The sequence below is a fragment of the Armigeres subalbatus genome, chromosome 3, assembly GCF_024139115.2.
Source record: "Armigeres subalbatus isolate Guangzhou_Male chromosome 3, GZ_Asu_2, whole genome shotgun sequence".
In the NCBI taxonomy this organism is placed as follows: Eukaryota; Metazoa; Arthropoda; class Insecta; order Diptera; family Culicidae; genus Armigeres; species Armigeres subalbatus.
Window position 1 is genome coordinate 354,790,948 of NC_085141.1, and position 27,098 is coordinate 354,818,045.

Genomic DNA, 27,098 nt, shown 5'->3' on the forward strand with positions numbered 1-27,098 from the left:
AATGCGACAAAGCATTGCGGCTTCTTCAAAACTAAGGCAAAACATTCTCAACTCAATATAAATTGGACGAATAAAATAATAGTTCTAATCATTTTTGCCATTTGCAGACCATGATGGTTGCAACCATCAAATCACCATGACACTTGTTCGCATTAATCGTGCCCCTTTTCCAAATGCACTTTGAGCAAGCAGTTGTAGGTGAATGCCATGCTGCAGATGTGGCAAACGTACGGCTTCTCCTGTGTGTGAATCCGCTGGTGAACTCGATTCGCTTCGTACGATTTGAACCCTTTGCCACAGACTTTGCACACAAACTTGCGTTCCTCCGAGTGAACGCCTTTGTGTTTCTTAAGCCGCGCACTACGGGACAGAAGAAAATTTAAAATTAATCTCCGAGACAATCTACTTAAAAGCAAGCAAATTTACTTCGTATGGAAAGCCTTGTTGCATATCTCACAGATCCACTTTGGTGCTTCGTGGGTAGCCATGTGGGCGCTTAGCGCACCATTCGAACGGACAATCGCAGCGCAAATGCTGCATATAATCTTCACGTCTTGACCGCACAACATCTCGTGCGTGTGACGGTAGCTCGTATCGAAGAACATCTTGGTGCAACCATCTCGGCGGCAGGGAACCGTTCGTACTCCTGGAATGGATATGTTTCGAGTTATCGGTTGTTCAATATTGGTACAAATCTACAACTCTCAATAAATCGGCATAAAAGATACTTCAAACGGTAGACGGTAATTTAGCACCAAGCTCAGGGTTTGCAGAAGTCGCTCTCAATAGACAACGAATAACGATACAAGAAAGGCAAAAATTGTTTCGAATTATAAGAAACCATGATAACAAATTTATCAAACTTGTAAGTATAAAAAAAAAACAGAAACTGAAATTCGATTTTCAAATTGCCGTTTTTTTACCGCTGTTCCCGATAAATTTTGTCAAATTTTCCCGGTTTTTATTTAACTTAAAAAATAGGATAAGAGTTCAATCAAAGTTAAATGCCTATTTTTCGGATATTAGATCACTCGACTTGGACATTAATTTACTAGGGTATCTGTTCCTATATCAATAACAATAAGGCAAGGTGCACATAAAGTACATTGATTTCTCACTTAATTATAAAGAACCGTGAGAATAATTATGCTCAAGGCACATAATATTTGATTGAGAACAATTTGGTGACTTCAGAAATGTTATTTATATCACATTTATGAAGTATTCAACTGAAAAACATCATCGCCGCTATGTACCCATTTCAATAACATTCAAAAACAGTTAATCCTATGCCTGTACCTATTTCAATAATACTATTTCCAACAAAAACTACACATACTATTACTCGTGTGTATACGTAACGATGTGATTGCAGTGATGCCGAATTCTTCAATGTTTTGTATTTATGTTGTAACAACTGAAATATTATTAGAAATATAATTACAACATTAAAGTTTTTATTGCAGTCTGCCATCTTATCAATTCAATTCTATGTTTGTCATAATTTATCTTTTCGATATAACTTATTTTACAAACATGAGAATTGAATTTCACAATGAAAGTTCATTCAAGCATTTTTGAAATAAAAATCTTTTCCGGCAACCTTTGAGAGTACTGCAAGCCATGTAAACAGTTTGGAATACGGACAAGGATAATTTAGACGTTGTTCGAAATAAACCTATATCAAACTATAGGAAATCGCGTTGGTTTTTCAAATATAATTATCTTGATAGTGAAAATGTGATGTGCTTTATGTGTTGTGAAGTGAATTTTTAAAGGATACATTTGTGTAAGCTTGAAATTGAGTGGAAAACATCGGCGTGAAAACAGATGAATCTGCTAGTAGCAATCGAGCAGAGCATCAAACTACAGCTCAGAGGTAGGAAAATGAAAATTATTGTGTTTTAAAATTTAGTTTTTAATAATTTGAGTTTTGTGAACTTAAACATTACCCAAACGGAATTTTAAATAATATTCCAAACATTGAAGAATGTGGTCCATTCATTATTGTGTACGTTCGATGTGAGATATTGTAATTAAATTGATTTTCAATTTGGTTTATTGACGGTTGGGATTAATATACGGGCTGTTATTAATATGGGAGCATTTACCCTATGTTCTGAAAATTTAGATGTGAATATGTATATGTATTATGTGGAAGATTTTGAATTTAAAAATGTATTGGAGGTAACCACTTTTCTTCGATGGGACCACGATCCTCAGTACGCTATACTGGTGTTTTAAACCAACTAAGCTACGAAGGACCTTCGTCGGCCTTCGCAACTTAGCGGCTACTGAATTTTCGTTTTTTTTATTTGATTTTTCCCATCCCTGACTGGTATAACGCTCAGTTCTATTTTCTGCAGATTTGAACCACGAGATTCAAATATTTTTCAATGGCTTTGGTGTATGAATGCGTCATTTTATCTACGGATCAGTCCACTTTGCAATTACGGCGCCATATTTGGTAGCAACATAGGAATAGTGGGGTAAGATGGCCATATGGGGCAAGACAGCCAACGTTATTTATGTCTTAAGTGAGCATTATATTCACATTATTATTACAAGGATTGGTTTACAATAATGTAAAAGGGCTGTACAACTGAAAAATGCACTTTGACAACCTCACTTGTTCTTGTAATATTGATTTGAAGATGGTTTAGTTGAAATTCGAATTTTCTTATAATTTTCTAGTTACATAATTTAACAATTGAAGCCTAAATTACTCATTTTTCAGGACAAATTGATATTTACCGAAGCTTTTATATAACTATAGCCTATATACAATAATAATTTGAGGAGATTCAAAGTAATTAGGTTTGATAGGATATAAATCTTTGTACATCTCCAGGATTAAGAGTCGCCTAACCCTTAAATGCATTTAAAAAATGATCCAAATAGTTTCTGCGTGAATCAGAGATGATTTAAAACAAAGGATATGGTTTTAACAGTAAAAATTAGTTTTATGCAAATCATTGGTGTAACTACAGGGGGGCTAGGGGGGCTATAGCCCCACCTAGGATCTGGCTAGCCCCCCCTAGAAAATTTGTAACTTTGTATAAGTATTGCACATATCTAGTCCACTGATTATATACAGGGGTAAATGCAGAGAAAGGATTATCTTCATTATCCAATCCCTCTCTTCGAAACACTACAGCAAGTTGAATCAATTCGCTCAAGTTTTTGAACTTCGAGCAATTGTTATAAGGCTTGCTCATGACAAAATCTGGACCCCTCAAGACACTTTATAGTTTATGAAATACCAAAGGAAATACCTCATCATCAAGTGAATTGAAAAATATATTATTTATTAGTATTACAAGTACTTAATGGATAATGGACAATTTCTTTAGATTTTCAAGTTTTCCAGGGTTTTGTGAGTAATTGTTATCTAAATCGAGCGTATGATCTTAACCTTCCTAACTAATACCAATCCTAAAAGCTGCAGCGCATTATTATCACTGTAGGCTTCTTGAGAAAGGTTCGGTAAAACTCTTAGATTTCAAGTAGAGGTAACTAAAAGTTGAATAAGAAAGAACTTTGTATTCTTTCGGATGGATTTTAGAAACTCTGCATACTATTTAATTCTCTAAACTCCTATTGTCGCTGCAGCAATGAAACCAGTGAAAATGTCTCAGTAGGCGTGAAACAGACCTACTGAGAGAAAAGATGTGTTAAATGTTCCTATGTGTTAACAAATGCTCCTATAAGTTAATTTGTTGCAATTTTTTTAACTAAATTGAAAATTAACGACCAATAAGTTGTATTGGGATGTGAAACTTATTTTTTTAAACCATCCTAGAAGTTATTCTAACAGAAAAGAAAGGTTAGTTTGTTGTGGTCAGATCGCCGTTTGAAAGCTCGTAGGAATTGTCAGGCCACTGAATTGAAAGCTGGCGAAAAGAGTTTGAATTACTAATATTTAATTTATAATGTATTCTGGGTTCGAAGCAAATAAAAAAATCCTTTGAAAATCAGGATCGTGCTTCACATTCTATTTACGGTAAGCGCAATGGTTTTTTGAACCTATCAAGAATTTTGGGAATCCTGCGAGATTTCTAGATTTTTGAAACAGGGCTGAGCGTCGATGAACATCATTTGAAATATTTAAGTCGTCCATTGATATCTGGTAGGCCAAGAATATACATCAGTTGAATCGAGCAAAAACTTTTTGTCTTATTTGTTGTAAATAAGAAAAGTTATAAAAAAAGTTAGCCCCCCCTAGAATTTTTCATTAGTTACGCCAATTGCAAATTCTGATATTGTCGTAGTGCCAGTTGTCAAGAAATCAACATGAAATACGACATTTTTAAACGAAGCACCATTTGAACATAATCCATAGAAGTGCAAGAAATGTGTCCCCTATTCTAAATAAGTTTAGCACACTTTTGATATAGTTTTTGGTCCATGCTCGTCTTGCCTCGAGGGGGTGGTCATATTGCCCCATATGGTAAATATAGGCATCATAAAAACACCGTTTTTAAAACCAGTTTATAAGATACTGAAACGTTATTAATCAGTGTTTGTTGATACTTATGTCAAAGACGGGTCATCATAAAGATGTTTCATGGAAAAATCAGCAGAATTTGAAGGAGTGTCACTATTTTACAAGGGTTACCGCTTAGGATGGCCATCTTGCCCCACTTTCCCCTAATTCATTTAATTGAAAATTTTAAAAACATGAATGGAACACTGCTGGGGTGAGTGAGTTTGTTCTATTTTGCTCCAGACTATTTGCTATAGTGGTCGAAAATTTTGAATGATCACTACTTAAGTAGGGAATCCTGCAAAGGTGGTTAAGTTCACTGCACGAAGCAGCAAGACCTAGTTTTACCCCAATGCCCCTTATTTGTTATGCTTCCGGAAAACCTTGACCATTTGGGTAATACTTAGAAAATAATAGAACGTGGGGTAAAATGGGCAATATTTTAGCTTCTTCACTCGTGCGGTGGGCAAAAATAACTCCACTCGATTCCCTGGAAAATTCTGGATCAGACTAGTATTGTTAGGTCATTAGTAAGCAATTTAAAGAATATGAGAATGTGGGGTAAAATCAGCAAGATCTCAATTCCCAACAACGTGCAGTAGACAGAGATCACATAACACGGTTTTTGGCAAAATTTTAGGTCGAATGTGTTATGTTTTGTCGATTTTTTGTTACTCCGAACTTGAGGAATTATATTACAAATGTGAGGCATTGGGGTAAAACGAGGTCTTGCACGGTTCTCCAGAAAGTTCTACGATTGTGTCAAAATTTCAGCGCAATCCGCCCATACCGAACCGAGATATTGAATTTATTCGCGTTACGGATTTTTTTCCCATTGTGCAATGGTGTAATCAAGATAGACGTCCCGCGTTTCGCAGGACGCTTACATGGTCACTAAATTAACGAAGACCTCCGTGAATGTTCTCAACTCTTATTATAATTTGTTCTGGATGTGCGACGCTTGTGCGAAACTCATGAAGTGGAAGTGGACGAGCCAACCGAACCAACAGCTCCCTTTGCCAACAGATAGATGCGATGCCAACAGATAGAAACATGGCGAGTCGTCGAGGCACAGCGAACGGGAGCGCAGGCTACCGGGTAAGTTTGCTTAATTATTTTACTGGTTTCCGAGCAACCTCTGCCGCATTTTCCCCCACACTAGATGTTCTTGAAAGCTACCAGGAAGTCTTGGACCGAGACGATCGTGACGAGTGGCTAAAAACCATTCAAGACGACTGCAGTACATGGAGAAGAACCAGGTGTGGCGGCTAATGCCATGTCCTGCCAACGTGAAGCCGTTGAAAACGAAGTGGGTCTTTCGGATGAACGAGAACGGACGTACCGTGCGATGCAAGGCTCGACTTGTAGCGAAAGATTTCCTGCAGAGACCGGGGCTGGACTACGAAGAAACGTACGCTGCGGTTGCCAAACTAGCGACAATCAGAATCTTCCTGGCGGTGGGCGTTCACGAGAGATTCTTCTTCCACCAGATGGACCGCTTTCCTTCACGGCGAGCTGAAGGAAACCATCTACATCAGTGCCCCGGACGGTGTAACGGCAGCACCGGGGACGGTGTGCAAGCTGCAGAAGTCGCTGTATGGGCTGAAGCAATCGCCGCGGTGTTGGAACCAGAAGTTCACCAGCCAGATCGAGAAGCTGGGCTTTGTTCGATCGAAGAGGGACTACTGCCTATACGTCAGGTGCCGAGACGGCGACGAGGTGTACATTATCCTGTACATTGATGATCTCCTGATTGCGGGAAGAAACTTGAATTCCATCAACGCCGTAGCGAAGGAACGTTGAGACTGTCGCAGGAGTCTAGCATCAAGAAGGTGCTGAATCGTTTCGGGATGAGCGAGTGCAATCCGACCGGGACTACGATGGAGAAAGGCCTCCAACTGCCACGTGGTGGACTTAATGCCGGTGAAGCCTATCGAAAGCTGCTTTGGTTGTCAATGATGTCTTCTGATAGTGCTTCTTGAGTGTGTCCCAAATTTCCTTTGCGGTTTTGCAGTTTCGAGTCAGAAACTGCTGCATTATTTCAACAAATAAAGATATTATCCCTTGGGTTTTTGGTCTCCATTCATCCAAGCATCATTGACGGGCTCCGGCGGATTCCCGACAACATATTTCCATAATTCATCTCGCATCAGAAGGCTCTTTACTTGGAAATTCCAGTTTTCATAATTGTCACTTCCAAGCCGCTCGATTTCGAATTTTTCCATTCCAATCTCTTCTGGAAAATCCAATTGCGGCACAATCTTGGTCAGACAAACTTCTATTTATTTCAATACTGTTTAGTAAAAAAACGTTCTAGCAGGCCCATAACCTGTAGGAATGTAGCCATAGATCGAATAAGAACACGTCTGTCTTGTATACGATGTTCAGATCGTGAATGAAAAAACAATTATTTATTTGCTATAGACGATTGTGTAGTATATCATCGGAAAAAGGAAAAATAATACAGTCGAATACAATGTTCGGTTAAATTATCAAATTGTGGAATAAATCGAATTGTATTAACAAAAGCGCCCATTTCTATTTGGTGGTGATCTTCGAATATCGAACGAGAATGAGTGTATGCTGACCTGAACGTTTATTAAATTGAGTGGGCATCACTAACGCTCCATGTTCGGTATAATGATAAATATTGGTTTTCTGACTCCGATTATTCAGTTCGTTAACACATCGAACACATCGCTGATAGCACCGGTAGCAGACCAGCCAGGAGGCTGAGGAGGCAGCCACGCTCCGATGGTGAGTAAGCGGGTGGGACCGCCCTCTGCCATCGGACCGTCGGCAATAGAAATGGGCTTTCAGATCCGGAGCCGTTAAAATGATCCGAATCTCTAAAGTGAGTGAATGCTTTCTGGATCATTTTTAAAAAGATCCGGTTCACCAGATTAGCAAATTATATGACCATTTGTAGGGACATAATAAAATAAAAAGTTCATTGTTTGTAATCCATACGCTTGTAAACAAGAAAGGGTGAAGTTATTTTAAGTACGGCTCAAAAGTGTGAGCCTAAATGACGAACGTTTCACTACTTTGCATTCTTCTAGCATTTTGTTCCAAGGATTCGTTCCGGTTGAAAGATGCGTATCATTAGAATGAATGACCCAGATCTGATCTGTTCATCAAAGAGATCCGTTTTTCCCATCTCTAGTCGGAAAGCCTGCAGCAGTAGCCGTAGCAGACCAGCCAGGAGGCTGAGGAGGCAGCCACGCTCCGATGGTGAGCAAGCGGGTGGGACCGCCCTCTGCCATCGGACCGTCGGCAAGCCTGCAGCAGTAGCCGTAGCAGAACAGCCAGGAGGCTGAGGAGGCAGCCACGCTCCGATGGTGAGCAAGCAAGTGAGACCGCGCTCTGCCATCGAACTGTCGGCAAGCCTGCAGCAGTAGCCGTAGCAGACCAGCCAGGAGGCTGAGGAGGCTACCGCGATCCGATGGCGAGTAAGCGGGTGGGACCGCCCTCTGCCATCGGACCGTCGGTAAGCCTGATATAATCCCTTAGCCTGACGGATTCCAATTCGTCACGACAATGACGCAGACGGTGGGACGAGAATGGTAAGTTTATTTGCATATTTTATAGGATGCTTGTCATATCCATAAATGTGCCTTGTGTTTTTTCTCGGAGAGAGGATTCCGAAAACTTCACACTAATGAAGGAGCAAGAGGACTCCAAAGATTCAAATAGTAGAAGGAGCAAGAGGACTCCAAGAAAAAGAAATTGATGCCGGAGGAAAGGGCTCCGAAGAATTGGAATTTATGAAGGAGCAAGAGGACTCCAAAGTTTGGAAATAATTAAAGGAGCAAGAAGTCTCCAAGTGATAGAAGATTTAAGATTATTGAAGAAGCAATAGGACTCCAAAATTGTACCCACCCGCTTGCTCACCATCGGAGCGTGGCTGCCTCCTCAGCCTCCTGGCTGGTCTGCTACGGCTACTGCTGCAGGCTTGCCGACGGTCCGATGGCAGAGGGCGGCCCCACCCGCTTACTCACCATCGGAGCGTGACTGCCTGCTCCTACTGCTATCAGCGATATGTTCGCTATCGCAATCGTTAACGAACTGAATAATCGGAGTCAGAAAACCAATATTTATCATTATACCGAACATGGAGCGTTAGTGATGCCCACGCAATGTAGTAAACGTTCAGGTCAGCATACACTCATTCTCGTTCGATATCCGAAGATCACCACCAAATAGAAATGGGCGCTTTTGTTAATACAATTCGATTTATTCCACAATTTGATAATTTAACCGAACATTTTTCCTTTTTCCGATGATATAGGGGTGATCGGGGCAATATAGGCCACCTAAGGAGATCGTTCCAAAAAGCGCTGAAATGCTCCAAACATCGTTATTCAAATGTAGTTGACTTATACTAGAGAGTGTTACCTTTCATATTACGTCGATGAATGATGAATAATGCGTTTTGAAATTGTTGGAATGCACTTTGAAAATGTGTTGTTTTTAATGTGTGTTCCCGACTATACGGGACAATATGGGCCACCATTTGGGGCAGTATGAGCCACCCATCCAAAACGTTCTTTTGGGAGATAAAAGTGTCGTAATGTGGATGAATATGATATTCCTACAACAGTTTAGTGTATTCCATTGAAAATGAGATTAATAAGCCGCACAACAGCGGACTGAACCGATATGCCACTCTTTGCCGTTTGCGCAGACACATTTCAATTGGTCTATGTTAATTTTTTTCTGTTCCGATCGCAGTGATACGATATTGTAATTTATCCGTAATGAAGCTAACATAGATGATAATGTTTTTGTATTCGGCAACTAAAATTTGAATTTGTTCGCATATAAGTGCCTAATATGTTGCCCTGTGCAGGTATGTCCATATTGCCCCATAGAGAGTGGTTTTGGAAAAAAAATGTTTTATGATAAATTCAGATTTGTATCAGTACAAAAATGTGTGCACAATATTCAATTATAATAGATCTTTTGATTGTTGTGTATTTTTAACCTGTATTTTAATCAATTTTGTGTCAAAACCTTATTTATAAACTTAAAATCTTATAATAATTCTGCCTATGCAGCAAAAATTTACATTTTCAAGTGTATTTTCATGTTTGAATTGAATTTTAATGCGGTTTTCACATTGAGGCTTATGTGGACCATTCTCTTAAAGATCATATAACTTTGAGATGATAAAACTTGTCAATAAGCTCAAATTCAGGGTGGCTCATATTGCCCCGTATGTTCATATTGCCCCTACTACAGATTACACGAGCCAAAAACTCCATATAAAAAATGGAAAAATTGCCCTCATGAAACTTCACTCGCCATTTGAACACGGGTAAAAAAAAATTTTAAATGACGTCATGATGCAATGGTTCATAAATAGTAACAGTTTGGTAATCATGGCATGCTTGTCGCTGACTCCTACACTGCCGTAATATGAAAAAGTGACGTATACGGCATTTCTAAAACATGGTGCTATACTCATCGAGCTCTTTAACAGAAAAACGGCAAACATGCGTGTTGTAATTTGGCGCTTACGTCACTTATCAAGTAAAGTATGGATAAATGATGTTGCAACAACTTAGAATACATGTAGAATAGATTGCATGGGTCTGAGAACAACTAAATCATAAAAAAAATGATTCTGTTATCCGACCTCGGTAAGGGACTGCGGTGACACAATCTCACTACCTGGATGCATTGTCACCATGATAACTATATGTGTTAAAAAAATTGGCCAGTAAAAATTGAATGAAAACAGCTAAGATTTACAGAAGAGAAATTATTTATTCATTTTGCATGTATTCAACGTCTTGGTTGTTGCCTTGACCTCTTTTAATCGCTTGTTCTTTTAAATCCTAAAGGATTTCTGGGGAGTCCAGTCCTCAGTCGAGTTCCTTCTTTGGGCTGACACCTCTCAATGGACGAATTTTTTCCAGAATAAAGAGGCTGGTCGATGATATAGAACGAGAACCAGAGGCAGAAGAAGTAGGTTGCAGTGTTTTTGGAGTTTTATGGACTTCGTGGTTGGGGGAAGCACTGACGCAATTTATGGTGGTTTGCTTTGGCTTTCGCAAGGTTAGTTCGGGATGGCGACGCATAAACTTTTTGTACCATACTACCCCGGCTTTTTTGTCCTCTAGCCATTTATCCGGGAACTCAATGGTAAGCCGCTCGGCGAACTGGTAAGCCAACTCACGCATTTCGTTGACGTTTAGGCCACAGGCGTGTTTGGCGCATTTGAGGATATATCCGACCAAATCGTTTTCCTGGTCAGTCGAGAAGATCTAAAATTAAAAAAAATCACATTTCAACGCCCCATGTAAAAAATTTGGAAAAACCATCAATTTATTAACCTTATTTGATGCCACACGCTCGTTACATTCATGCACGAAGGCCAACAATTGACAATCATCGACGTTTTCAACGTCAGAAAAAGTCTCTTCCACTTTTTTCAAGTAGCGTTGAAGAGTAGACCGAGGGATTGAGTACGCCTTAGCAGCCCATCTTGTCGCCACTTTTTCCACCGAACATCTTCTAATGGCTTTCACCAGCGCATCAAAATCAATGTTAGATGATTTCTTCGATTGATGTTGGCTCAACATGACTAAAAGATGAAAAAAATTAAATAAAATCATTATTTAAATCTATTAAGTTTGAATAAATTGAACATCCGGATTGATAAGGGTGGCAAAAACCGAGTTTCGCAGCCATTGAATCTAAAATAGATTTATTTCACTGTATTAATATGCATTACACTCACCTTATTGATTAAATCACTTCACTTCATGAACTTCATGACACTGTGCAAAAGGTCGAAACTTTCCTGTTGTTTTCACATAGGTATACAAATTAGTTTGTTCGAAGCACAAAGCAGATGCGTGTATCTGATTTGGTAGGTATTCGCGGGTGCTAAAATGCGATAAATTGCCGACAATATTTACCAAGCGACGGGCTGGAAGTCAATGTGATGACAAAACATGTGAAGTTTAGGATAGATTCATCAGAATGCTTTCAAAACGTACAGCCAAGAATACTTATTATTGTAAAATTGACGTCAAAACGCGCATACCAGTCAAATGAAATGTGAAAATTTCCACTAACCACGCGGTAAATGTATTCAAAGTTATAACAATTTATGAATTGTGGGCTAGAATAGGACCCGAAACCGAAATAAATTGAGATAGTGTGCTTATTCTATAATGTCGCAACTTACCGTTGTGTTTGTTCATGTGAAGCTGATATTTCCGTTCAACACTGAATGTTTGTGGACATTTACTGCACGGAAAACTGGGCCGTTTTTTGCTTGGCGCCTTGATACAGTACGGTTTATGGTGGGTAAAGATTAGCTCTGTTCCGAAGTATTTCTGGCAGCGTGCGCAGTACTTAATTCCGTCTTTTTTGTGTTCGAGATTGGTTTGTTTTTCGCTGTCTGGAATCATTTTCCCCTGAGTACTTATCTCTTCGGTAGGAACCAGCTCAATTGGAGATATTTGTGGATCTGAAGATTGGTGTTCGATTGTATCTGATTCTTCTTGTCCAATAGCTTTAGAAGTAGAATCCTCGTTGAAAGATTGGACAACGGAGGTTGTTGCAGTTTCCTTTGCTGAGATGGTCCCAAAATGGGACTGCCAGTGTTGTTTAAGAACCGACCTGAAATAAATCAAATAACAGGATAAGACAGGATAAGAAAGACGTTGAGTGATTTTATTTTCAAACTCACGCATCTGTAAATTTTCCGCAGCAAATCTGACATTCAAGCATTGGTTTTTCAGTAGTTTGATTGAAGACTTCTGTCTGTGGTTCGAAATGTTCGGTACTTGTCATCTCTATCTCTGTATTATTAGAACTTTCGCCAGGTGGCAACATTTCCACTGCATACTCCATAGTGTGGATCTGCTGAGACTCAATCGGTTGCGTTTCCGGTCGTTCCTTAATATTATGATTAGAGCTCTCATTGTTCGAAATTACAGGAGGATCAACAGTGTTCACTATCTGAGGCTGTTGTTGATTCGCCGAAGGATTTGAAATTTGTTTTTTAGGAATGTTCTTCTGAGCCGGAATCGAATGCTCGACCTCATCCTCACTCTTCTGTCGGACGGAAGCCAACAAGACACTCGGGTGAACCAAAGCCGCAAGACAGGATCGTTTGAAAGCATAAAATAGCTCAAACATTTTCTTACATTCCTTACAGCAACTTGGGCCATCTCGGTGCGATCCCCATGTCTGCACACCCAAAACGTACTCCGCCATTTTTCGTGATACAAATCCTTGGTGCTTTCCCATTTCAAACAGCTTCAAACAAAATCGGCATCGTATTTCTGTATCCGGTAATTTTCGATATCTAGTATACGTTTTTGATGGGTTTAGACCGGGTTGATCCAAAATCGGCGTTTCTCCTATTGGGTCTGGTTCCTCTACGAGCGGTTCTAGTGGTTCCACCTTGATTTCCTCAGAGTGATCTATTTCGAAGGGATTAGCTTCCAGTTCTATTGGTTCCTCTTTGATGTCGATCGGTGATTCCGAAAGACTTGGATCCTCGACTATGGAATTTGGTTGAAAAGTGTTACAAATTACTTTTAATAGTTTAGCCATGAAGCTTACCTTGAACGTCCAAAGTTTCGGCCATTGAGCGTGTGTGCGCTGAGTTACTAGTCGATGATAATGTCCCTTGGACAGATTTCCGGAGTGCCCAAACTGCGAAAGCAGCTTTACGCTTTTTGGAAACATAAGGCATATTCACTCACAAAAGACATTAACATTTTTAAAACAAAAAATCACAAAATCACGTTGAACTTGTTGACGTACACGAACTTTTCCCTGATGCAAGCATAAATAATTTATTATTACACTGTTGTTTCATAAGGGCCAATGTCGCAAACGTAAACAATGCATTTTCATGCAAATTCCACAACTAATAGGACCGCTCTCAGCTAAATAACAACCACTTGGAACTGGTGGCGCTCCGCGCCTTCTGGAAGTGGAAATACCGCCAGAAGTCTCTAATCTTCCGGAAATCAGCAGAAGATGTCAATGTTTACGTTTGCGACTTTCGCCCATTTGAAACAACAATGTCGAAAATAATAAACAAAAAATCGAAAAAATCATATTCCAGTGTTGCCGATTACGTCAAACTTTCATAGCATTGGGATCAAAGCGTTTGGTATAAATTTATTGGTATAATGCTCTAAAAAAGAGATAACGAAGCTGGGTAATCTTCTATCTTCTATACAGTCGGGATTCGCTGGTTGGGATCTTAATACTTGGGTCACTTTTTAGTTGGGCCTCCGCTGGTTGGGCTATGGCCCAACTAAAAAGCAACCGTACGTCAAAATTCAATGTAAACACGGAAAACGGGATTGGGCGTCACTGGACATCATTTGTGATGTTCAAGTCGAAATACACGTGTTCAAATGGCTGTCAGTTGGCCCAACTAAAAAACCGAATTCGTTAGTTGGGCCGAGGTCGTGGTCCAACCAGCGAATCGCCTCTATATTTATTATTGCTTTCCTCACCGAAGAATAGACTACCGTGCAAATTTGTCGAAGTACCAAAACAAATGCTCACACGTTCAATTGTATAGAAATTAGCGAAAGCACAATCCAAAACATCATTCTTGCACATCATCACACACCCCAAACAGCTCTTTCTTGCAGTGGAGACGTCATCCATATATGGAGAAACTGGTGGGAACATATTTTGGTGGGACAATATTTTTTGCATGGGAGTCGAACATGGTGCAAAATTTGCAATAATAAAAATGAAATGGTCTGTGTTCGTATCCGCATAACTTGAAAACGGCTGGATGGATTTCATTCATTCCTTTAGCAGGTACATTTGTTATAGTTTCCGACGGGTTTATATGATATGTCCTGAGTCTAAAATCATTAGTTAAGTTGAGTAAATCATAAAATACTAGAATAAAGATTCGTATGGGAATCTCGCATATGCAGTTCTCAATGTTCATGTTCATTTTCGCCTACGCAACGTCTGCCGGGTCAACTAGTGGCTTTTCTTAATTTTTTTTAGTCATATTCTTTTCTCGCGTTCTCTCTCTCTCTCTCTCTCTTTGTGTTTGCCCTTAGCATATCATGGTCTATCTTTTTGCCTTTCTCGTACAACTAAGTTGTAACGAAAGGCTATCATTTCACTCCAAAATCGAACTTTTGATAGAAGTCCCGGAGACCCATAGTGTTATATACCATTCGACTCAGCTCGATGAGCTGAATAAATGTCTGTCTGTCCGTGTGTGCGTGTGTGTGTGTATGTGTGTGCGTGTGTGTGCACAAAATGCCATAAAAAACATTAGCCAAATTTTCACATAGAAACTCTTAATCGATTTTCTTGCAACAAGTTGCATCCGACAGAGACTAAAACGCTGTTGATCACTATTGAATTTCATAATAATTGCAAATTGCAAAAAATAGATAATATTAAAATAGTGATGAGACATAGTCACATAGAACAATAATGTGTTATGAAAAATGCCTTGCATCTATGAATATTTTATCCGTGGCTTCCCATTAAGAGTTTCATCGTACTATAAAGATGCTCGTGTTGCACGCATTTAGGCGTAAGTATGCTCTTCGTTCAGTTTCATAGTACTAAATTGTCCGAAAGTCAAAATTCGAACATAGGAAATTCGAGAAACTTTTGACAGCGCCATCTGTCGTCTACTAGTGAAAATTTTCTATCATAACATTAGACGGTGTAACTGTTTTGCCTTTCTTGTACATCATCGAGGTGTAAGCGTAGAGGCTACATTTATTACCTTTTTACGCGAGAAAGGCGCCATCACCGCTAGGTGGATTAATCTGGGTTTTTTTTGCCGTTCTCTTTTCTTACTTAGGCTTAGGCAGCAGCAGCAAGCACTCTTCCATCAAGCAATGTCATCCATTCGTGTTCAAATACCACCGAATCCGGAAATCATACTCGATTCCTTAGCGAACAACATCAAAGAATTCCTGTATGAGCCGGAGAGCAGCATTACGTTTGCAGCTTGGTACGCAAGGTATGACGACCTATTCGAAAAAGATACGGCTCGCCTCGACGATGAGGCTAAAGTCAGGTTGCTCATGCGCAAGTTGGGAGCTGTGGAACATGAACGCTACGTAAGTTTTATCTTACCAAAGGTTCCAAAAGTATATACATTCGATGAGACCGTTCAGAAATTGAAAACACTTTCCGGTGCTATTGAATCTGTCGTTAGTAAACGATATAGATGTTTTCAAACAGCAAAGCAATCGAATGAGGATTTCATCTCTTTTGCTTGTCGAATCAACAAGAATTGTGTTGAGTTCGAATTGAGTAAGATGTCAGAAGAGCAATTCAAATGTCTAATGTTTGTTTGCGGTCTGAAGTCGGAGGGAGACGGAGAAGTTCGAACGAGATTGCTGTCAAAGATAGAGGAGCGAGCGGACGTCACACTGGAACAATTGTCGGAAGATTGCCAACGGTTGTTATGTCTGAAACATGACACGGCAATGATAGAAGCACCACAGTCTGCAGCAGTCCAGTTCTTGAAGAAAAAGAAGAAGTTCAACAAACTTTCACCGATGTGTAATTCTTCCGGCTCTACTGGAACAAGTGCAAAACAAAAGTTGACAGTACCGTCAACTCCGTGCTGGTGCTGTGGAGCAATGCACTTCCACCGGGACTGCACGTACAAGCAGAACAAGTGCAAAGATTGTGGACTCGTCGGGCATCGTGAAGGCTATTGCTCGAGTGCAAAGAAAAACCCTAAATCAGGGGCTCTCAGGCGGAAAGGTCATCCAGAAGCCTACTCGACAAAAACTGTGAATCTTTTGGTGAACACTGTACATAAACATCGTCGTTTCATTCAATCTCGTATCAACGGAGTGAAGGTGCGGCTTCAGTTGGACACTGGTTCCGACATTTCTTTAATTTCCAAGCAAACATGGATAAAAATTGGCAAGCCACCCAGAACACCAGCTACGGAACGAGCTGCAACAGCGTCAGGGGACCCGTTGGAGATACTCTTCAAGTGCAAATGCACCACAGTTATCAATAAAGATCAGCGAGTAGTGCAATTCTACGTGGTGAACGAATCTCTTCATCTGGCGGGGATCGATATGCTTGATTCTTTCGGGTTGTGGTCAGTGCCCATCAATACCTACTGCAACAACGTAACACGTTCCACACCCACCATAGATTCTCTCAAGACTGCGTTTCCAGCAGTTTTTCGGAATGAAGTCGGACTATGCAATAGAACGAAAATCAAATTAGAACTCAAGCCAGAAGCGGTTCCAGTATTTCGCCCAAAACGTCCGGTGGCTTATGCCATGTACAACACGGTGGACGAAGAGTTAGACAGATTAGAACGTGCCAACATTATTACGCCGGTTGAATTCTCCAACTGGGCGGCCCCCATCGTAGTGGTTCGCAAGGCCAACGGAACGATACGTATATGCGGAGACTATTCAACAGGCCTCAATGATGCTCTGCAGCCTCACCGTTATCCTCTGCCATTACCGGAGGACATTTTTGCAAAACTGGCCAACTGTACCGTGTTTAGCCAGATCGATCTGTCTGATGCCTTCCTCCAGGTAGAAATCGAAGAAGCCAGTCGAGATCTGCTCACCATCAACACCCATCGTGGATTATACCGTTACAATCGCCTGCCACCAGGCGTGAAAACTGCTCCGGGCGCGTTCCAGCAACTGATGGACACCATGTTGGCTGGCCTCCCATGTACTTCTGGTTACCTCGATGACGTTATTATTGGGGGAAAAGATGAAGAAGAACATGCACGGAACTTGCATGCAGTTCTAGCCCGGATTCAGGAGTATGGGTTCACCGTCCGGCCAGAAAATTCGGGGTCAAGCGCCGAATATTCGGGTCAAGAAAGGGGATTCCGGTCTACACGTCAAATCGCCTGCAGCGTTGGGCGCTAACCCTATTGCTGTATGACTTCACCATCGAGCATATCCCTACTGCGAAGTTCGGAAATGCTGACGTGCTTTCACGACTCATCAGCCAGCACGTACGACCGAATGAGGATTACGTTATCGCCTCGGTTATCCTAGAGGACGATATCAGGTCAGTTGCGTCCGACACCATCAAGTCCCTACCATTGAATTTTAAGATCGTACAGGAAGCCACTCAATCAGATCCTATCATCAAGAAAGTGTACCGATACTTAAACGAAGGCTGGCCAGATTTGAAGCAAGTCACAGATCCGGAGATAAAAAGATTTTACGACCGCCAAGAATCTCTTACCACAGTTCAAGGTTGCATTCTATTCGGTGAGCGCCTGGTCATTCCGTCACCGCTCCGCCGACGCTGTATTGGTCAACTCCATCGTGGCCATCCTGGTATACAACGTATGAAAGCTATTGCCCGTTCGTACGTTTATTGGCCGTCTTTGGACAAGGACATCGTGGACCATGTAAAGTCTTGTTGTCATTGCGCCTCCACTGCGAAGTCACCATCAAAGCTAGCTCCGGTACCGTGGCCACGTTCGACCAAACCATGGGAACGCGTCCACATAGACTATGCTGGTCCGATCACCGGGGACTACTATCTCATTGTCGTTGACTCTTACACAAAATGGCCAGAAATCATCCAAACACACAGTACGACCACTGCTGCAACGATTGCCATCCTCAAGGACGTCTTCGCTCGATTTGGAATGCCTTCAACGTTGGTGAGCGATAATGAGCCGCAATTTGTCAGTACGTTACTCCAAGATTTCTGTACAGAAATCTAATCGCAATCTAACGGTCAAGCCGAAAGATTTGTGGATACGTTTAAGAGGTCCATCAAGAAAATTCAGGAGGGAAGAGATACTGTGCGAGAAGCGCTCAACACTTTTCTCATCACCTACAGAACCACACCAAATCCTTCCACTCCCAACGGTAAGTCGCCAGCGGAGATCATGTTTGGTCGTCGAATTCGGACCAGTTTGGAGTTACTTCGCCCACCAGTTGAACGCACAATCGTGCAAAATAAGTATTACAACGTAAAACGCAGTTATCATCGCAACGATCTTGTTTTTGCAAAACTCTATTCCAACAAAACTTGGCGTTGGGCACCTGGCATCATTTTGGAGAAAGTTGGAAGCGTCATGTATAACGTTTGGGTTAACAACCAAAGACTGGTACGCTCACACGTCAACCAACTAATGAACCGTTTTGAAACCAACCATCACACCAAGCCCATGAACAATCCTTCTAGACTGCCAATCGACATTCTGCTAGGTGCGTGGAATTTGCCTGCACCACGTTCGCCATCTGTGTCATCGCATCCGACTACTTCACCAAGCCATGCGACAGTGTCGGTCCCTATCGCAGGCTCCGGCTCATCGGAGTTACAATCAGTTATTGAACCAGAGCTACAACCAGTATCACCGGCCCCTCGCCGCTCTTTGCGTGTTCGAAGAGTGCCTCAACGATATCAGCCATACTTCCTGTATTAGAGGGGAGATGTTGGGACTTGGACAACCCTAATGGACAACTTCAGTAACCGGGCTCAAGATTGACAGTTCAGCTGTCAAACCTTTGACGCCTTGTCATTACACACAATAATGCTGTCCAATGAGAGCTTGAAGTAGCTCGAAGTTTCTCCCTGTCCTGCTCATGCCCATTTGTTGACAAAAAAGAACGAGTAGGACGGGAACAACTTCGAGCTACTTCGAGCTGCTCATTGGACAGCACTAATGTCATAACCGAGTTCAGTATAGTCAATGAATGTATTGTTTTATTCTCCGTACAATTATATTTTAATTTGTAACTTTAATGTACGTGTCGCGTTAATTCATTATAATACCGAAACGGCTACCTCGTATTCGCGCGACCGTAACAGGGTTTACCTTTTTTTTACCTTTCACCAATCATAGCTTATCTTTATTTTTTTGCCATATTTTCCACGTCGGAGGCTTACCATATTTTTTGCCTCATTCAACTTTTCTTCTACTGCTGACCTCTCTTACCTTGTAGGGAGCAACGACTACGTCATTGTCGTAGACAAGCAAATCCTTCTTCCGATTTTACCAATTTTACCAACGAAAACAAGCGCAGAACACCGAAGGGTAATTCGCATGTTCACGTCTCAAAAACAGAACACTGAATGATCATCGTTTATTTTCACCGTTCGAATCTATAGAATTCCTGTCAGCCTACTGAGATTGAATTTCAAATTTCTTCTCATTAGCTTCTCAGTATGCTGGCATTTCAAATGCCTACTACGATTGAATTTCAAATTCGTTATCATTTTTTCTATTAATGTCATTTTTGAATATTTTAGTTAATTTCATTATTTTTATCATGAAATAAGAAATACGTCCCACTTTATCCATCAATGTAACCAACAAATGCAAATGCTTTTTTCAGATTCACTTTATTCCCCACACTATTTTTGAAACTTCAAAAACTTTTTGAAACAAAAATCGAAAATTCTCTTACAAGCGTGATGTTTTTATGTATTACCCTTTAGATGACGTTCGCTTCCTTGAATAATGTAGTTCCACACGAATTAAAGTACTATACATAATTAAAATATAAAATATAACTTTATTGGTCACAACTGGCACAAATGTTAACACAAATTTGCACAAAAATCTACCTTCTAAAAAGTGCAGGGTGTTCAAAATATTTTTTCTCGCAAATTTACGCTGGTTATAAAATGATCTCGTTCTTAAAGCTTCGACTCAGCTCTTTGTGCGGGAGTACAATGGAATTGAGCAGCACCATTTCCGACGGAACGCTCACCGAGTAGCCCAAGATGGTAATCGAAGGATTTAGGCGACCATCATTGTTAAACAGGGGCGGATTATCCATCTTGGCGAACGGCTTGTTCGGGTCCGGATCACTGGGCGTTCCCTCGACGCGGGACCACATACCGATTTGCGAGCTGCGTCCCACTAGAACGTTTATTTTAAGTAAATGTTGTGTCTATAGAAGTCTATGAGTAAAGTTATTTACCAATGCTGTGTAGGACGAGTGTGTGATCTTTTATGACGGCATTCTCGAGGACAATCGATTCACGAATGCGAACACCTGGCCCGATAACGACTCCTGGGCCAACCGAGACATTCGGTCCAAGCTAAAAGAAAGACATATTTGTAATACATATTTTGGTTTTGCATCATAATTCATTTTATCAAACGACTATGATCTGTGAAATGGACATTCAATCACATTTTTTAGCATCCTTCACTTGGAAAACTACTTACTGTGGCCGTTGGGTGCACAGACGCTGTTGGATGAATGTGTACGTCCGGGTAGATGTTACATATCAAACTGCCGTTGCTATGCTCCGAAGTCTTCATTCCGACATTCGCTAACCTTTCCGGGTGTGTATTCTTGTACAGCGCCAGGTAGTGCCGATTGGCGTATATTGCCGACCCGGCAGTCTTAATCTGCGACCACCAATTTGTTATCGGCAGGGCATACATCAACCCCGTCCCAGCGAGTGGTGTGAGAATTTCCTGTTCTAACTGTATGTGTCCCAAATCCTTCCCGTTGCATCCATTGTTTAACGAATTGTAATCCATCTGTTTAGAATGGAAGACGCTTCCCATCCGCGAGAACAGCTCCATGGAGCAAACGTAAACCCCACAATTGATCAAAGTTGACACGTAAGTGCGTGGTTTTTCCACATAATGGGTCACTTCCTGTTCTTTTCCCAGCACAAGACAACCGTAGTGAACCGCTTGTTGACGGGTTGCCTCTGTTCCCATAATTGAAACCTGAAAATTGTATTTATTACAATTATTCATGCACACAGGATTCAGTTTTTACACGATTTGTTTTCGCTCGTATTTTTGTTCACGTGACTTCAATTTGCCACCAAAAACTTTGCAAAATGTTTCAAAAAATCCTAAATAATTCAAAGAAAAATCACATGGTGATAAATATGCGTTAAACATTTAAGTTGGGTGCAAAATTGAGAAAGTGTAAATTGTAAAAACAGAATCCAGTGTATTATTAAAAAAAACTTACCAAAGCCTTCTCCCCCTTGCTAACGTGAAAGTCGTACAACTGCTGCAGAGGGAAATCAGCACAAACATCACCGTTCAGCACGAAGAACGCACTCGGGTTTCCGGTACGGATTTGATCTCGAAAATGGTACATCCCACCGGCCGTTCCCAGCGAGGTAAACTCCTGCAAATATCGAATGTTCACGTCGTACAAATTCTGCATGTTGCTGACGAATTGTTGCATCTGCGAGGCCGGATAAAACCCAAGTATGAGAATTTCCTTTAGATCCTTGATGCGAACGCAAGCCTCCACATGGTGTTGGATAACCGGTTTGCCCGCAATTGGAAACAGCGGCTTTGGAGTGTCCAGGGAGAGTGGCCGGAATCGGGTTCCTTATGATGGGTACGAATAAAAGAGGTAATGTATAAAAAAAGTAAATATTCGCTCAATGCAAAGGATTTCATTAGTGAATTTACCTTTCTCCGGTCCTCCAATCAGAATTATTGCTTTCAGCATCTTGTAGTCAAACTCATAAGGTTGGATGTGCCGAATAGTATACTTCAATTACAACAAATTTTCAATTGACAATTGCGATGAATCGTGAAAAAGGGCGATGGAAATTTATAAAAATGAAAAAACTACACGTCTTCAGCTCTGACGTTCTCTGTTTACTTCTATGCCCGTTTGTTATTAGGGAGTTCGTTTTAAATACACGTTCTATACAACACAATTATTGGTAGGGGCTGAAAATAACCTCCCGCAATGGGCCCAATTATATCGAGTTATATGACATAATTCTATTGGTAGAAAATCGTTTTAATTTCATTATACTTAAGTAAAATTCAAACATATTATTGCATTTAATATTTAACTCCAACCCGGTGCCACTTTAATAAAGCTAAAAATCTGAAGGGTTATGTACAAGACACGACCGCCCAACGTAAACTACGTAGAACAGTCTGGTGCATTGAGGAATGTAGTCATATTTTAAGATAATTCATTCGATTACTTTTGTCACTGGTTTAGAACAAAATTACCATAACTTAAAATATAAAATAAATGTTGGATACCGTAGTCAGGGGTGACGTCCGAGCCCTCACCGACAGTCTGGAGGTCGGATAACAAAATCGTTCAAAAAGGTCACTTATAATTCAGTTTTATGGTTCTCGGATACATTAAATATATTCTACAAGCATTCTATGTAGTTGAAACAGTGACCCATTCTCACCCCCATTTGACCCGTTGTATCCACGACGACGGTACGATAACTTAAAATTTTAACTTTAAAACCCCAAGTGGTAATAATGCTTTTCGCAATTCCAACTGTTGCATTCAACTTAGGGTAAAATTAGTAGGGATTCAGTTTCATTCCAAATTTTCGACCACTATTCTAGTTTATTTGTAGTAATATATAGGTGGATATAGTGGAGCATGTTTATTAAACAATGCTATTCTGAAATAAAAATAACTCACTAGCGTTACATGGTTATAATATCCTAAGCAGCACACGTTGAGTCAATCTTGTTGCAGTAACCATATTGTGAGAGAATTCGGGCATAAAAGTTACTGTGATCGATGTGCAATATGTTTGTTGCTGGGGGTGTATACTGGTTAGCGTGTACCACGATTTAGCGATTTTACGACAGACAGAAGAATCTCTGCTCTGACTACGGACAAACAGGTGCCTCTGTCCAATGGTAGTCAGAGCATCGAGTCATCACTGGTGGAATAATACGAGCCTTGGACCTTTGGCAGAATCTCCGCCTTCTGTTATTTGGAGTGACCAGGAATAGTTGGCAGAGAAGGGATAGTCGTATTGTTGAGTCCGACAAAGAAGCGCGAGTCGATAAAACCCAGTTGCGCCAACTAGAAATCAACAAATACTAGCCATGTACCGTTTTGACTCAAATTCCGAACATGACTCATATTCCGAACTTTAGCATTTAAAAGCCCATTTTAACTTTATTCGTGTAATTTTCTCCACATGAGTTTGAATTCGTTTGTTATCTTGATCCTCAGTGCGGAAAACCATTGACAGTTTTAGTTTTAGGGCGCTAAAACGTCAGTGTTCGGAATATGAGTCACATTCGGGATTTGAGTCAGAACGGTATCAAAAACCAAGCCATTCGGTTGAGATGCGCCAGAGTAGTAAACGCTGCGGATGGGAATAGGGTATTTGTGCTATTTTATTACAATATAACTCTCACTATCTGGCAGTGGCATTATGGATAACATATTCGTGCAACCATATTATTAATATAATTGCAAGAATCTTAGATCCGGGAGCTAGAAAGTAATAGTTCTATTGTAACCTATAGCCCGTTTCAATAAAGTATGCGCTCCGAAGCTATAGCCGTATACAATAAGCCCCGCATGATTGTACCCACAGAGTATCTGAAGTGCATTCAAACTTCCTGAATTAAAATTGAAATCTTTTGATTTTGCCGCATATTTAATAATAAACATTTAAATAACAATTTGCAGTTTATCATAAAATGGCTTATCATTTTCCTAAGTTATCTTTGAATCGAACATGTTTGTTCATTTGCATTGCGATTATCGCATAATGACATTGCATTGCCGTTGCTACCAATCGATCATCCTATCTTTGCACAAATATGCGCTTGTATGTATATCGCCGACTGCGGTCACTGCTCTGGCCCTACTTTTTGTGGCAAACTGGTGCGAAGCACTGCACAAAAGAAGAGCCCAAAAACCAACTACACTGAACGACGGCCGAATGAGACTCATGTTGCGAACGGGAAAAAGAGGTGCTGCCAAAATGGTCCAATACCCTACTTTAACGTTGATAATCAAATGTTTCAATATAACTGGAAAATTGGTGGAGAGTTTCCGAGTCGATTGATATATAAATCTCAAAAATCCATCGAAAGATGAATGCGCTATTAACGTTCAAAATCTTACATGATTTCGTGACGGTCTCGGATTTGGAAATTTTCATTTGTCACCCTGTATCAGAGTCTTCCCCTTAGACGTAGTTTACGTCAAAAACTATCCGGTGGGCGGTGGATGGCTAAACCGGCTAAACGACTTGATTGGTTTATACGTACGGCGAGGGTGCGGTGAGCGCCAAACTTTGTGGCCGAAATTAACGACAGTTTGTCGCGCGCTTTGGTTGATGGCTCGTATAGCTTGTTGTCTTGAGGATGTTGATTGGCTGGGGCAGTCACAGCTGCTTGGCGAGACGACAACGCTTGATTTGATTGGTTGGGTCTCGGGTGCGCTGTTCATTGTTGATGCCAATAATGTGCAGCTTCGTTGACGACGACGATGTACAGGCAAGCCTCGATTATATGCACCCTCGATTATACACTCAGGAAAATCGACACATACTTTATGGCAAAAATCCATGTATTTATAAATATGGATATCATGCGTCGGCACTTACTTATTTGCATACAAATTCACACATGAATACTATGACCCACATGGATAGTATGTGTGCACACTCATGCAATGCATGTGGGCGCATGAAATATATGTGTCGAAAATATGATATCCATTTCGCTACCCCCATTGCAAAAATCCATGTGTGAACTCATGAATATAATGCGGAGTTTTTTGTGAGTGTATGGACTTGGGTTACATGGACATTTTCTTTCGGCTCGAATTTTTGTTTTCGTATTTTGGTGCTTTGAAAAGCTGCACTGGTTGATTCTATATTTTCAGAAAAAAAAATTTAAGCTCTTTTAGTGGAATGTCTTCAACTGTTGAGGTCGAAATACGAATCTGTAAAGATAACAAAACGTAGTGGAAATAAATGGAAAGTACTAAACTCGTCTTAGACAGTTGCTTCTATATTTTGAAGTAGAATACTTCTTTGTTTTCGATACAGATGCAGGCACTTCACAAGTGAGGATCGTAGTAGTCATGTCTCGCGAACTGACGTGTTTTTTAACATCAGATTTTTGCAGCCGATTTTGTTTTCGTAATTAGTAATGCAACAAATTGCGAAAGTTTAAAATTTTTTGCTGAGAACATGATATTCAACATGTTTCAAATGTCGTGATTGCCCCGCTCCCACTTTCCTGTTGATGATAGCCGGAAAAAGGCTTTTCTTGCGTATCTTGCTGACATCACCAGCTTAAAAAGGACTACAAATGGACAAATAAAATTGATCAACCGGAAGTTAGTACCACTCAGCTGCAGGTTTTCCTCTAGGACCACCTGGACTTAGTTTCACACGAACTGATTCACTGCGCTGACGAAGTAAAACCAAGGCACGTGACTCACCAAGTAGAAGAAATTCCTGCATGAAACAGATGTGTTTTAAATCCGTAATTTCGTGACTATGTGAAGAATATCACTGTATAAAAGAGGCGCAACAATACAGGAAGAATATAATGAAAGAGAAGAAGTAAAATAAAATGTGATGAAGCGCTCAAATACATTGGACCAACGAAAATATGGCCCAGGAAAGTGCTGCCGCAGTTCGCGGCTAGGTTACCTTGTCGGCAGAAACTCACTCTCCATTCAGAAACGATCCCGAACACCAAAGGCGCATCATCCTGTTGCTGCACTTCAGGTGTAGAATTTTTCAATATTCAACTTCGCTGGGACCACATTGAAGCTACCGTCAAGCAGTGCTGCCTCGAACCATGCGATGGTAGAGACAAGAAATGACGAGGATAGGGCAGTAAGATGCGCAAACGGACGAATTAAATTGGTGAGCATGTTCCATGTATTTGCTATTTCATTTCTATACAAAATCCAAAACTAAATACGCACAGGGCATCATTTGCTGCTATTGCCGCGGATATTGTGGGAGTCCCAGATATCCGGTTCAAGCTTTAGTTGGCATTGGTGGCTCTTCTCGACCTTCTATTCCTGAGTAGTTAGTGCGAATAAGGGCGTCCTTGTGATGTTTTGCTGCATCTGTTGTGAACAGCTAGTACATCCAATCCCGCACGTTCTGAAGACACCTTTCTTGCTTCAGAAGTGAATCCTTTTTACAGTATTAGTTTTCATAACAAAAAGGGCACCATTACGGAGCATGAGATTTGATCAAATTATTCGCAGTACTACTTATTCAACGCCCCCGGCTGGGTGAGGGATAGAGGATGAAGCACACACACACACACACACACACACACACACACACACACACACACACACACACACACACACACACACACACACACACACACACACACACACACACACACACACACACACACACACACACACACACACACACACACACACACACACACACACACACACACACACACACACACACACACACACACACAGATGCAGGCACTTCACAAGTTTGAAAAATGAGTTCGTCACAAAAAAAAGATAGACTTTAGTATGTCTAATAAGTCATTCATTTTTCGATTAGAAATTTTATGTGGCTCATTTGCGGAAAAGCGTTTCGGAACAGAAATAATGTTTTTCATTACAATTTTTCATGATTCTTTTACAATAATGTTAGTTTTGGCACAGAGAATTAAGTGTCTGCGGTTGGCCTCAAGGGGAGTATTATCTCCACTTTTGTGGAATCTCGTTGCAGATTTTTTTTTCAGACTAAGGCCGAATAGTCTGTGCTGTATATAAGAGTCTTCTTCATTCGGCTCGGTCAATGGCTACACGTCGCCAACCACGTAGTCTACGGAGGGTCCGCAAGTCATCCTCCACCTGATCGATCCTCCTGCCCGTTTCTT

At 40.8% G+C, this 27,098-nt stretch overlaps 3 protein-coding genes across 3 annotated transcripts in view; 1 reads left to right on the forward strand and 2 right to left on the reverse strand.

The window, feature by feature from the left end:
• The window catches only part of LOC134222825 (uncharacterized), an 88,358-nt gene extending 74,824 nt beyond the window's left edge, over nucleotides 1-13,534 (reverse strand). Inside the window, exons 1-7 of the mRNA XM_062701974.1 lie at nucleotides 13,076-13,534; nucleotides 12,195-13,014; nucleotides 11,688-12,124; nucleotides 10,828-11,078; nucleotides 10,362-10,758; nucleotides 427-646; nucleotides 232-360 (exon numbers count right to left, since the gene is read on the reverse strand). Coding sequence (XP_062557958.1) covers nucleotides 232-360; nucleotides 427-646; nucleotides 10,362-10,758; nucleotides 10,828-11,078; nucleotides 11,688-12,124; nucleotides 12,195-13,014; nucleotides 13,076-13,208 — 2,387 coding nt within the window. The 5' untranslated portion in view covers nucleotides 13,209-13,534. The remainder of the gene's footprint in view (nucleotides 1-231; nucleotides 361-426; nucleotides 647-10,361; nucleotides 10,759-10,827; nucleotides 11,079-11,687; nucleotides 12,125-12,194; nucleotides 13,015-13,075) is intronic.
• Nucleotides 13,535-15,357: 1,823 nt separating this feature from the next.
• Nucleotides 15,358-18,939, forward strand: LOC134222826 (uncharacterized protein K02A2.6-like). The gene is made up of 4 exons (XM_062701975.1): nucleotides 15,358-17,373; nucleotides 17,433-18,165; nucleotides 18,220-18,690; nucleotides 18,755-18,939. The coding sequence occupies exons 1-4, from the start codon at nucleotides 15,358-15,360 to the stop codon at nucleotides 18,937-18,939; spliced, it is 3,405 nt and encodes a 1,134-aa protein (XP_062557959.1).
• Nucleotides 18,940-19,981: 1,042 nt separating this feature from the next.
• On the reverse strand, nucleotides 19,982-22,237 carry LOC134223257 (mannose-1-phosphate guanyltransferase alpha). The gene is made up of 5 exons (XM_062702403.1): nucleotides 21,888-22,237; nucleotides 21,433-21,803; nucleotides 20,664-21,179; nucleotides 20,413-20,533; nucleotides 19,982-20,351 (listed from the first exon to the last, which is right to left on the reverse strand). The coding sequence occupies exons 1-5, from the start codon at nucleotides 21,925-21,927 to the stop codon at nucleotides 20,107-20,109; spliced, it is 1,293 nt and encodes a 430-aa protein (XP_062558387.1). The 5' UTR covers nucleotides 21,928-22,237; the 3' UTR covers nucleotides 19,982-20,106.
• Between the last annotated feature and the right edge of the window lie 4,861 nt (nucleotides 22,238-27,098).

Bases quoted from the DNA above. Each gene is read 5' to 3' on its own strand.
- LOC134223257 (XM_062702403.1), bottom strand. From the start codon at position 21,927: ATGCTGAAAGCAATAATTCTGATTGGAGGACCGGAGAAAG. The intron at 21,804-21,887 runs GTAAATTCACTA...ACCCATCATAAG, and splicing joins GATTGGAGGACCGGAGAAAG to GAACCCGATTCCGGCCACTC. The intron at 21,180-21,432 runs GTAAGTTTTTTT...TACAATTTTCAG, and splicing joins GCAAGGGGGAGAAGGCTTTG to GTTTCAATTATGGGAACAGA.
- LOC134222826 (XM_062701975.1), top strand. From the start codon at position 15,358: ATGTCATCCATTCGTGTTCAAATACCACCGAATCCGGAAATCATACTC. The intron at 17,374-17,432 runs GTTGGGCGCTAA...CCTACTGCGAAG, and splicing joins CACGTCAAATCGCCTGCAGC to TTCGGAAATGCTGACGTGCT. The intron at 18,166-18,219 runs GTACGTTACTCC...CTAACGGTCAAG, and splicing joins TAATGAGCCGCAATTTGTCA to CCGAAAGATTTGTGGATACG.